Raw genomic sequence first — 13044 nt, forward strand, 5'->3', positions numbered from 1 at the left:
TCAACCTCTGTTCGCTAATTTTGTTTGCCTCATTTTTTTCTCGGTTTCATCAATTTTCATTTCCAGTGAACTAACCTTGACATGGAAAATATCTCAAGAAAGCCAAAATTAATGACTATAATTTTCGCTTGTCTAAGTTGAATCAGAAGAATGCCTGAATTGTATTTCGTGTAGGAAAGATGCATGGAAGAGAGTGAGAGCAGAAGTTAATATCTAATGTGTTTATTAAACATGGTTCTCTGGGAGCTTTATTGTGTTTCTCAATTATTTTTCCTAATATGTCCAATATTTGTAGGCTGACATGGAAGAAGCTAAAACACAAATAAAAAAACTACAGTTTGCTTTGCAAGAGATGCAGCTTCAGCTTAAGGAAAATAAAGAAATGTTTGAGAAGGAACGTGAGGATGCAAAAAGGGCAGCAGAAAGGCTTACCAGTGAAAAAGAAATGCTCATGGTAAGGTGGCTGAAAGTGTAGGATCTGCATTTTGCCGAAGGATACCACCTATGTACTTTTGCATTTCGTCTTCTTTATAGTCAACCTCTGTTTGCTAATTTTGTTTGCCTCATTTTTTTTCATGGTTTCATCAATTTTCATTTCCATTTTACTAACCTTGACCTGGAAAATGTCTCAAGAAAGCCAAAATTAATGACTATAATTTTCACTTGTCTAAGTTGAATCAGAAGAATGCCTGAATTGTATTTTGTGTAGGAAAGATGCATGGAAGAGAGTGAGAGCAGAAGTTAATATCTAATGTGTTTATTAAACATGGTTCTCTGGGAGCTTTATTGTGTTTCTCATTTTTTTTTCCTAATATGTCTAATATTTGTAGGCTGACATGGAAGAAGATAAAACACAAATAAAAAAACTACAGCTTGCTTTGCAAGAGATGCAGCTTCAGCTTAAGGAAAATAAAGCAATGTTTGAGAAGGAGCGTGAGGATGAAAAAAGGGCAGCAGAAAGGCTTACCAGTGAAAAAGAAATGCTCATGGTAAGGTGGCTGAAAGTGTAGGATCTGAATTTTGCTGAAGGATACTACCTATGTACTTTTGCATTTTGTTGTCTTCTTTATTTCTTTCTTGAGATATTTTCCAGGTCAAGTTTAGTTCAGTGGAAATGAAAATCGATGAAACAGAGAAAAAATATGAGGCAAACAAAATTAGCGAACAGAGGTTGTTGAAGCACACTTCGGAGGAAATAATTCAAATAAAGACTGTCATTTGGAGGTGGTTGTCGTGATCTAGCTTTCTTTGTAACATTGGACATAGATTTGGATGTACATCTATATTACATATTGAACAAAGTGTGAAATTTTTGTGTTTAGTGCTTACTGGTCAATTTTACCATTTTCATTGTGATTGTTTATATTTTCATTTGTAGACTTGAGTCTGAAAACAAACTTCTTCGGCAGCAAGTCTTGCTAATACTAACACCCGTAGAAGAGATATCAGAACATCCACCGACTCCTGCAACCAAGGTAAACATTTACAACTAATAGATTCTCATCCTCTCTCTCTCTCTCTCCTCTAGCTGTGTGTATGGAGCAATTTTTAGGAGATCCTTGTTGAATCTCAACATGTATATGCTTAAAAGCTCCATGATCTTCTTCATCTGCCTGTGCTGTAAATTTTTTTTTTGGAGTGTAGGCTGGCTAATTTGATATTTTTCTTAAAATAGAAATTAAATGATTAAATTCATCTCTTCCTATAAGTTTATGTATATGGCCTACTCAACTTCTTCTACCAAATCATCTATATCTCTTACCTCTACAAACATGACCTCAATCACTGCAACCTTACCCAATTTTACTCAATTCGCTCAGACATGACCTCAGTCATTGCAACCTTACCCAATTTTTCTCAATTAGCTGTCATCAAACTTGATGACACGAACTATCTTGCATGGATTGCACAGTTCTTATCCATTTTGCGTAGCCATGATCTTATGGGGATAGTGGATGGTTATGAACCTTGTCCTCCTAAGTTTGTCATGATACCAGATCAAGAGAAGTCACTTGGCAAAAGAGGGATCAACACATAGTCAGCTGGATCATATTCTCTTTAGAGCCTTCTTTGGTGTCATCCATGTATGGATTGAACACATCATAGGTGGCTTGGACCACTCTGGCCAGCCGATACGCAGCCCAATTTCGATCCTGTTAAAGATGACGATTTAATATCCTTTGTCATTAGTGGTTTAAATCACGTTTTTAATTCTTTTGTTACCTCCTTTTCTTTTGCTGTTAGAGACCAAGAAATGTCATTCACGGATTTTCAAGCAGAATTATTAAGTCATGAACTTCTGCTTGAAAATCAAAACAGCCAAATCACTACTCATCTCCAAAGCTTAAGCATATAGGAAGAGATGAATTTAATTGTTTCATTTATATTCTAACAATTTTTACAATTTTTGTTTTACTACCGGAGAATTTTGATGGTGATTTCATGAGATCCCTTATTGAATCTCAACATGTATATGCTTAAAAACTTCATTCTCTTCTTCATTTGCCTATGCTGTAATTTCTTCCTTTTTTTTTTCCTCAGAGTGTAGGTTGACTAATTTTGATATTTTGAAATTTTCTTTTGCTATAGGAGAATGTTGATGCTCTTGTTAGTTGTGTTACAAAAAACATTGGATTCAGCCACGGGACACCTGTTGCGGCACTTATGATCTACAAGTGTCTTCTCAACTGGAAATCTTTTGAAGCTGAAAGGACTAGTGTATTTGATCGGCTCATCCATATGATTGGCTCTGCCATCGAGGTAACAGGATTACTTTGTTTGTAGATGTTTTCTATATGATTTTTCCATCTACTTTGAAATGAAATCTACGAAACTGAAATGGATATGTTCAATCACCATAGCCCTTTCTTCATTTTTTCAAATAGAAGTTTGTACAAGAATATTCTAACAGTTATAGGGGGACACCTCAGTACCACCTAGCTCTAGAAGGTTTACATACCACTCTTCATACTCTTAGAAATTTAGACACTACTCCATACACATTCATATATTCACTTTAACACTCCCCCTCAAGTTGGGGCATATATATCATATGAGGGCAACTTGGAACAAATAAATTTTAATCTGCCACGACAAAAAGACTTTGTAAACACATCAACAAGTTGATCTCCAGATTCACAAAGGTGCTGAAACATCCCCACTCAATATTTTATCTCCATGAAATGACAATCAACTTCAGTGTACTCTGTTCTCTCATGGAACACTAGATTAGAAGCAATGTGCGAAGCAGCTTAATTATTGCAATATAGAGGAATAGGTGTAGGAACTGAAAATTCAATTTCCTGGAGGAAATGTCGTAACCATGTCAATCCACTAGCTGTATGAGTCATAGCCCTATACTATGCCTCAAAACTAAATCGAGCAACCACTGTCTGAGTCTTGCTCTTCCAACTAACAAGGTTACCTCCCAAGAATGTACAATACCTAGTAGTAGATCTTTTGTCGGAAAGGGATCAACTCCAATGCGCATTAGTAAATCTTAGGACACCATTGTAGCTCAAAAGCTTAAGATAATAGGCTTGGATCCACTTGGGTATTTAACTACTCACTTTCTTTATTTTTTCTTAATGTAGAACACAACACTCACACGTGCACTTAGAACAGATACTATTACATCTAAGGTCCTGTTTCACATAACCATTTAATTTAAATGGTTGAACAACCTCTCTCAGATTTCTTAAAAAACACTACCCTGCTAAAACCTTTCCAAAGCTTCCCTTTTCCACACTACCCCTGTCCTTATAAACCTTAATTCCCTGCCGCCTTTTGGCTCCCCCGCACTCGTTTCGTTTTAGCTTCAACAACTATTTTTGTTGGAGGACAGGCTTGGTGTCGTCTTGAGCAGGTCTAAAAGGGGGTTTTTTTGAACTGCTTTGGGCGCCCTTTTTGTTCTTGTTGGTGGCGGGGGATTTGATTGAAATCTCTGAAACTTTCATTGTTGTTGTTGTTACCTCTCTGTCTAGCCTCTGTACTCGTCCCCTCAATGTGTGTGACTTGGCAAACCTTTTGCCTTTGTTGTTAACGTTTTTCATTACGCCTATTTTGCTTGACCTTACGAAGATCTCTACGGATCCGTCACCAAAAAGGTCTTTGTTACAGCGACAATCTGCGACTAAGAAACCAGGCAGCCATGGGCCAGGGGCCTTATCTATCAAAATTAGGGCCGACTATTTATTACCTTTTTTTTATTGTTGAAATTCAATTTAAGAGATTCATGTTCTGTTTTTGTGTCTTCCATTGGTTATTTAATTGATTCATATTGTGTTTGGTGTGCTCCTTCCTAATATTGCAAGTTTATATTGTAAATTGTTTTTTAATGTCAGGATCAAGATAACAATAATCACATGTCTTATTGGTTATCAAATACATCTACTTTATTAATCTTGCTGCAAAGATATCTGAAAGGTGCTGGTGTGAGTGGTGCAACTCCACATCGAAAACCACCCCCTCCAACATCCCTCTTGGGGAGGATGACCATGGTACTAGATTCTTTGTAATCTGTCTTTTCTTTTGCGATGCAAAATTATAATTACTTCATTATCAACTCCTTTTCTTCATCAATGGAATACGATGTTGTAACTTAATTCCAGGGGTTTCACTCATCCCATTCTTCGCCCAATCTTCCTGTCGCCTCACGTGATGTAGTATGCCAAGTAGAGGCTAACTACCCAGCTTTGCTTTTCAAGCAGCAGCTCACAGCCCTTGTGGAGAAGATATATGCAACCATTCGAGACAACTTGAAGAAGGAGTTGGCATCTTTGCTTTACTTATGTATCCAGGTACTTTTAACTTCATTAGTCAACTCTATTTGACTCAACCCTGCTGTTATCCTACCAATATGGGGGTGGCTGAACTTCTGTTGGCCATGATACTTTTTTCCTTGTATAAAGTTAAATAATTGCCTCATAAAAATATTGTCTTTTGGAAGTTTTATTGTGTTCCATGTATATAACGTGCAATGTGGATGTATAGGAGCCAAGAAAAACAAAGGGAATACTAAGATCTGGGCAGTCCTTTGGGAAAGATTCTCCAGCTACTCATTGGCAGAGCATTATTGAACGCCTCAACATTCTCCTCAATACACTGAAAGAAACTTTTGTATGAAAATTCAGTCTAGATTTTAAATTCACACAATTTGAGTATGCCAAACTCGATTTTCTTTGTTTAAATGCAGACAAGTGATTATAGTTATTGGGTTTTTAGGTGCCTCCAATTCTTGTTCAGAAGATCTTCACTCAAACTTTCTCATATATAAACTTACAACTCTTTAATAGGTAATCAGTTGTTTTATTCTGTCGTTGATGTGAGCTAAGAGGTTTAGTTATATTGGAATTTTTTATGATTTTCCAGCCTTCTTCTGCGTCGCGAGTGTTGTACATTCAGCAATGGGGAATATTTGAAAGCTGGGTTAGCTGAGTTGGAGCTATGGTACTGCCAAGCGAAAGAACAGGTGAATTTTTTTTTTTGGCCAACTTCTTAATTTAATATTGGTGTGTTCATGTAGGCTATGTGTCTGTTTACCTGCATCATACCTATGGAACGCTTTGTTTTCTGTATGCAGACATGATTTTCCCTTGTTTCATGGCTTGATTTCCTTGGGTTGCAGTATGCAGGCTCCTCATGGGATGAACTTAAGCGCTTAAGACAGGCAGTTGGGTTCTTGGTATGTTAATCCGATTTCATGTTAAAATAATGAAGTCAATGGGTTCCTCCATGGATTTTTTTTCCTTAATAATTGTTAAACTTATGATATATCGAACTTCTCTTAATTACTTTAATAATGTGTTCATCGGAGTGCTTTATGGGTAGATATGATATTTTAGTCACTACAGTACCAGGGGAAATAATATCTATATTGACTATCTTGTCTAGTGTCTTAAATTGATCCTTATACCAAATATCAGTCTTAATTTGAAAATTTGATGGAGTTTATATCGTAATTTCGAACTTTTTGTGGAACTTTATTAAGTTTTTTAGTAAGGCCTCACCATACTACAAACAATGGAAATCACTATAAGATCATCTGTGTACATAATAAAGAATTCTATACCCAGACCTTTTTCAAACACTCCATATGTAAATGGTTTAGACCCCTTTTTGCGTCTTTTAATATATTTATCACATTTTTTTTATAAGAATATATTTATCACATATAAAGATATCTTACACAAGTATTGTGGCTCTACTAGGGATATTATGATAATTCAGAAATTCTTTAATAACTTCAAGTAGATATTATTGTTAGGAGAGTTTGTTAAGGTTTAGAGTACATAGGTATTTTAGCCATTGTAATATTTTTCAACCTATATAATAAAATCTTGTAGTTTGCATGAAGAGTTTAGAGAGAAGGTGGAGGCTCGTTACACCTCATGTTGCCTCAGAGCATGTTTAGGGTTTAGGTTCCTTGTCTAATCCATTAAGAGTGGCTTTCTTTGCTTGGTCGGCCGCCTTAGGTAAGATCCTCATGATGGATAATCTAAGGAGATGATATATCATTGTGGTTGAGTGGTGTTGCATGTGTAAGAAGACTGTGGAGTTAATGGAGCATCTTATACTCCACTGTGAGTTCGTAGGTGCTCGTCGGAATACTTTCTTTTAGTATTGTAGGGCTAGCTTGGGTTATGCCTAGAAGGGGTGGAAACCTCTTTGCCTACCGGAGAGCCCCAATGGGTAGGTCTCAACTTGACGCAGTTTAGAAGATGATTCCGCCTTGCCTTATGTGGTGTATATGGAGGGAAGGAAACGATCGTAGTTTTGAAGACCATGAGAGGACCTTAGTGGAATGAAAGGCTTTATTCTTTAAGAATATCTTTCTTTGGACTACCGTCTCAGATTCTAGTATTTCGAATTTTCTTGTATTCTTAAATCTCTTCTCCGCTTCTAGCTACGCTTCTCTTTTGTATACTCATTGTATACTTAGGTTGCGCCTTTGCGCTTTTTAATGAATTTTGCAATTACTTATGAAAAAAAAAAAAAAAGGTACCTTGTCTGATCCATTTGTTTATAGTCTTGTTTTTTCTCCCCTTTTTTGGTTGAACGTCACGTTTTGGTGAGTCTCCATTTGATTGAACCATCGGGTTTGTTGTTCAAGGGGAATACTTAGAGTAGTGTTTACAAGTTTTCGTTGTTGTTGGTTGTGTTGATGATTAGTCCAACGTTGTTGTTGGTTGTATTGATCATCAATCAAACATTGTTGTTGGTTGTCCATTGGTAGTATTGATCATCAATCACGTGTAATTTGTTGGTTGGATTGATCACGGGGAACTTGATTGTCCTGGTTGTTGGTGGTATTGATCACTGGAAACGTGATAGTAATTGTTGGTTGTTGGTTGTTGAGATCTGATTGGCCTTGGTGTTTTACGGTGAGATCCGACCATCCTTCGAAGTTTTTCGGCGAGTTTTTGACCAGTGTTGAAGTTTGGTGAATTTTCATTTGGTGTTGGCTTTTTGTGAAATTTCAGCTTGTTTAGGTTTGGTTTAGCTCATTTTCTGTTCATGTTTTTTTTTTTTATAAGTTCGTCTTGGTATTGTATGCTCCAAGTTCTTCCAGCTTGAGGGGGAGTATTTATAACGACTTAAGAAAAAGTGTTAACCACATCTGCGCTATTACCTTCAAAAGGACTAGTCAATTTAGAGCTTCCTTAAAATTTCTTATAAAACTCAGTTTCACTTAATAACTAGGTAATGTGGGACTTAACACTCATGATTATCTTTATAAACTACTCACTCTATATGGGCTACTCCTCATCTTCCCAATAAGGGATTGGGGTGTAACAAACTCTCGTTCTTAAACACTCGACGTCCTTGTTAGGGCCATGTTAAGCAGTGTTCTAGTACCACATAGCATGTTGTTACTAGGTGGCTCTAATACCATTTATCATGACCCAAGAAAAAGTTATAACCACATCTACACTATCACCCCAAAAATACTAGTCAATTTGAAGTTTCCCTAGAATTTCTTTTAAAGCTTAGTTTCACCTAGTAACTAGGCAATTTGAAATTAGCACTCATGACTATCTTTATAACCACCTACTTTATGTTGGCTACTCCTCATCTTCCTAATATAGGACCGGGGTGTTACAGTATTAGAGTATGTCTTTAGTTTGCTTGTTTCTTCCAAGGCTAGCTTATATGATATATATGCTCCAGCTTGAAGGGAAGTGTTCGAAGAGTTTTTTAGGGTTTAGAGTACATGGGTATTTAAGTTTATGTAATATTTTTCAACCTATATAATAAAGTATGTGGTGCTACTTGAGACGTAATGAGCCTCCACCTTCTCTCTAAACTCTTCATGCAAACTACAACAATTATCATTGTCCTTCACTTTTTTTATTATTATTATTAAAGCAATAATAGCTCTAGCGCTATATTCTCACTTGATTTTCACTGATTTTTATCTGTAGGTCATACATCAAAAAGATAGAATGTCCTGGGATGAAATCACCAATGACCACTGCCCTGTAAGCCTCTATTTCCCTCTCTTTTTGGCATGTGACTCAAGACCAATGATTTACAGCAGGAAGGCCTTGGGTAGTAAGGAGCATGACTTGGGGAATAGATACCAAATTACTGGGTTAAAGACCTAACTCACATATCTTTCACGTGGCTCCAATATAATACTCGTTGAGGTAGTTGACTGAACTGTCTTCTGCCTCCTTTCACGTGGAGAGCACACATGGATGATCTTTAGACCAAATATCTAGTGCTAAACTAGTCCAATCTTCCCTCCATTTGGCTCAAATGAGGAATTTACACATACAAATATACAAACCATCGATGGTTCATTTTGCTCATCTTATCACCAGACGTTGGAAATTGTCATGTCCAGCTCCTTTATGGAATGGATCTATATGATGTTTTACCTGTCAACAGCAAAAGGGGAAAAAAGGCACCCATCTCTCTGTTTCTGACATCATGGCATGGTTTTTTCAGATCCTAAGTGTTCAGCAGCTGTATAGATTAAGTACCTTGTTTTGGGATGAAAATAATACGGAACGTGTGTCACCAGATGTAAGTTTGTTTGTAAGAATATCCTCTGTAATGTCAGTGATTCTTAATCTTGTTAAGTGAATTTATTGCTTAGAACCACACCTCTTTTTTTTCAACAGGTCATTTCCAGCATGAGGTTACTTATGACGGAGGACTCTAACAATGCTCCGAGCAATTCCTTTCTGTTGGAGGACGATTCCAGGTGTGAATTTCTTATGTTTTTTCCATGCTCTGTGGGACTCTAGTAACCGCGGATCCATGAATGGCTCCAGAAACTTCCATGGGTTGTATCTGGAGCTTGATAACTTTGAAATGTTACTAGAAGAGTAACGGTAGAAACCATATTTTTATCCCACAATTCTGACTTGATAGTCTCAACCAACCCTTGGGTCAGCCTTCGTTCAAAAAAACAAAAAAATTAATGGTGTGTTGGGACTGCCACATAATATTGTTGAATAATTGTGGGTTAAAAATGCAGTATATAACATTGCTCTTACTAGAAATAGCTGTTTATATCATATTAAAGGAGGGAAATTGATTTTTCTCTAAGAAAGAAAAACTTTACAAGATGTCTTTTTCCACATAAAGCCAATCAAGATGTCTTTTAGACATTCATTCATGATTCATCTATGATCACTTAACTATTTTAATAAAAGGATGCCATTACTACGACCATTACAGTACATGCTTCCTTCTACAGCAACATCTCTGTTTAAAAGATTCTATCTTTTCCATTGGAACAAATGAAGCGATATAGAAAGCTAGCATTTTGAATATCAGCTAATCCATGCTTCTCAATACAGCATACCCTTCTCGGTTGACGACCTCTCTACTTCTCTGCATGAGAAGGATTTCTCCGATGTCAAACCAGCAGATTAACTTCTTGATAATTCAGCCTTCCAATTTTTGAGCAGTGCATTCAGATTCTCTGGTCATTGTATTGGTGGACGCAAATCCCTTACCCCTTTTTTTACACTATTTCCACGCCCCCCCGCAGTAAAATTATTCTTGTATTAATTTCTTTTAGCATTTATATTGTACAATTTGACTCGCATGTATTGGAAGACAATGCGACTAAAACCTACAAATTAATAATTGTTTTTTTTTTTTGGTTGAAATTGTACTTAAACAAATGGAAATTATTTCAAATAATTGATTACAATAAAAATGCAATGCATATGCTAGTGGAAGTTGCTTATAGATGATAACAAGCCAAAGCTATCATTCTAGCATGGAATTACCTATACATGCTCCACTCTATCTTCATCACTATTTCTACTTTCCTGACCATGGCCTGTAACATTTCTCTATCAACCTTCTCCTAATGTCATGGTGTGGATGAGTGAAATGGTGGCAACTAGCAGCATTGACCTGAGGGTCCTTGGCACCATACAACTGTTGAGTGAGAGTTTTGGAGCAGCAACATAACAAAGTTCCATAATAAGTATAAGGACAACTACATATTTTCTTCTCATAAAACTACACTGTTCATTTGTGGCTTCCATGTGTTATTGAGGCACAGACAACCTCAAAAGTTATTAAGGATTTTTTTGTCATTGTGGCGGACATCGACAATTTTTAATAGTTTAAAGGACACTGTCGCAGTCTAAAATTAAAAAATAAAAATAAAAAATAAAGAAGTAGACATTATCAATTAAGTTGCAAGGGAGTTGGTTGACTTTTCCCTCTAATGTTTGAGGTGCATTAATGCTCGAGTCCTGATTTGGGCCTGTACATGATTAGCAGTATATCTTGCAACATGAAGGGGTTTGTGCACTTCTCGATTTGTCAACATGAAAACTTCAGTTTGGTGATTGCTATTAGAATCTACATGTGGAGCATCTTTAGCAGATTTAGAAGATGTAACAATGTAAAGAAACTTTTTATGATATTACTCTAAAAGGAGTTGTTAAATTGTAATTTAAACTTTTTAAAATCACTTATAAACCCTAATTGACTGTAGTGTTATAATCTCTCCCCTTAAATTTTTAATGTGAGTAAGGGTTACATCATGTAGTACTTCAGGATCACACGATATTACTAAGTTGCTTTGATACCATTTGTAATGACTCAGGCAAAACTCTAGTAATATCTGCACTATTATTTGAAAATGACTAATCAAGTTACAATCGAAGGTTCATAAAATTGCTTATAGTGTCCAGTCTCATATAGTTTCCTCTAACTTATTATATAAAAATGACACGTGTCACTTTTCATTTGAGAAACACGTGTTTTTTAAAATTTCTCACATGCTTTTTGAATAAAACTTATTCCAATTTTGTTCTTGTAATTAAAAAAAAAAAAAAAAAAAAAACATGTGATTCTAATTCTGAGATTCTCACACGTAAATGACATATGTCATTTTGATAGAATAGATTAGAATAAATTATTCTAACCCAGTTTGAAGAAAAACTTTGTCAGGAAAATAATCTATTTTATATGTCTATATAGTTCTACTAGGGGTATTACAACAACCTCTACTACAAAGTTTTTATAAAACTGATATAAAAGTTCACACGACAATGCTTATCACATTAACTACTAAAACGTGAATTGTCAAGTATTAGCTCACGTGATACTTATTATAACCGTCCACATAATACTTATTTATGTAAAATGCGAATTATCACTTGATTTTTTTATTTTATATAATCTCAATTCTCATGCAAAATGGGGTAAGTGCATGCACGTTCCAATGACACGGCCTAGTTTAACAATTCAAGCCCCAAATGACCAACAAAGAAAATGACACTTGACTCCGTCCTTTAAGGCGGTGACTGAAGCCACCTTTTCAAGTAATCCATTTCCTTAAGCAAACCAAACGGCCCCATCCGACGGCTAAAATTGCACCGCTCATTTCTCCAGCGTGATCCACACCGTTAATTTGATTTTCTTGTTGATAAAAATAATTATAAATTTAAAATACCTCTTTCACGGCACGTCCTCTCAGACGCGCTAGAACGTGCCCATGACTTGGCCCAAAAGTGCCAACCTCGTACAGTTAACGCGCTCTGTGATTGGCTATTGGCAGGGGCTCCATCTTCTTTACGTGCCACCGATGCATGATGGGGCCAACGAGAATAATTAAATGCTTATATTTAATTCTTGCTTCTTACGTGTCCTACTGCTACTGGGTGTCCTTACAAATTTTATTTCTCGGTCCGCGTTCAAGATCCGCCCAATTTCTCTCATTCACACGTATATTGAAAACGAAATAAATCCGAAATAAAACAGAACCAAAATAAGTAAGATTGCCCATATTATCATCAAATAATTACACAGATGCCACTTTTGGAGCATTTTCTAGCGAACATTTGGGAGTAGGAATCCAACAAAACAATCACAGGCTTTTTTTTATTCCTTTTTTTTTTAAAAAAAAAAAAAAAAAATTATAGAATCATAGGTTTGAGATGCCATAAATTAAAACAAAAGGTTGGATAATATTCGGGTAAAGTTTTCTCAATAATAATTTCAAAATGTTTTTAATAAAAACGTAATTTTTTAAAAGTGTTAATAAACATTTGGTAAAATTACAGTTTGACCTTTCAATTTGTGTATTTTAAAAAGAGGTAATTACATTTTGCCCCCCATAAACTATAACGCCTTGACACTTTCTCCCTATAAGCTATAACTATGACACCTGATTCCATCAAACTATCATCTTATGACAAAAAGTCTTATACCGTCGGTCAAAGGATTAAAATTAACCATCAATGGTCATGTGCAAGTCATATGTCATTTTAAATTTTTTTCTTCAACTTTTACCCTCACTTTAGACCGAGAAAATGACGCTTATACCCTTATAAACCTTAATCTAACACATGAAAACAATTTAAAATGATGGCAAAAGTAGATCCAACACATTAAATTTAGTCTAAATTAGTAAACTGTTATTAATGAAATTAAGAATTTAATATGTTTTTTTAAATATTTATAGACATTTGACACAATTTTTCATGGATTAAATTTGGAGGAAATTTATACCCTTTTAAAAATCCAATATTCCAATATTTGGAATTGACAAATTCAAAATGA

General features: G+C 35.6%; 1 protein-coding gene and 1 pseudogene across 1 annotated transcript; both read left to right on the forward strand.

Annotated features, from left to right (window-relative positions):
• LOC132165826 (myosin-6-like) overlaps positions 1 to 13044 on the forward strand; it is a 54930-nt pseudogene that overhangs the window by 31912 nt on the left and 9974 nt on the right.
• LOC132166797 (myosin-6-like) lies at positions 300 to 10084 on the forward strand. The gene is made up of 15 exons (XM_059577683.1): positions 300 to 454; positions 831 to 989; positions 1094 to 1224; positions 1379 to 1475; positions 2590 to 2760; positions 4344 to 4499; positions 4611 to 4799; positions 4993 to 5118; positions 5224 to 5294; positions 5371 to 5470; positions 5627 to 5683; positions 8424 to 8480; positions 8953 to 9030; positions 9129 to 9211; positions 9813 to 10084. Exons 1-15 carry the CDS (start codon positions 302 to 304, stop codon positions 9886 to 9888), a joined length of 1704 nt encoding a protein of 567 aa, XP_059433666.1. The 5' UTR covers positions 300 to 301; the 3' UTR covers positions 9889 to 10084.

Source organism: Corylus avellana, chromosome ca11 (assembly GCF_901000735.1).
Source record: "Corylus avellana chromosome ca11, CavTom2PMs-1.0".
Classification (NCBI taxonomy): Eukaryota; Viridiplantae; Streptophyta; class Magnoliopsida; order Fagales; family Betulaceae; genus Corylus; species Corylus avellana.

Excerpts from the sequence above, each read along its gene's own strand:
- LOC132166797 (XM_059577683.1), top strand. The coding sequence starts at position 302 with ATGGAAGAAGCTAAAACACAAATAAAAAAACTACAGTTTGCTTTGCAA. Across the intron at positions 4,500-4,610 it reads TCTTGGGGAGGATGACCATG|GGGTTTCACTCATCCCATTC; the intron begins GTACTAGATTCT and ends ACTTAATTCCAG. Across the intron at positions 9,212-9,812 it reads CTGTTGGAGGACGATTCCAG|CATACCCTTCTCGGTTGACG; the intron begins GTGTGAATTTCT and ends TTCTCAATACAG.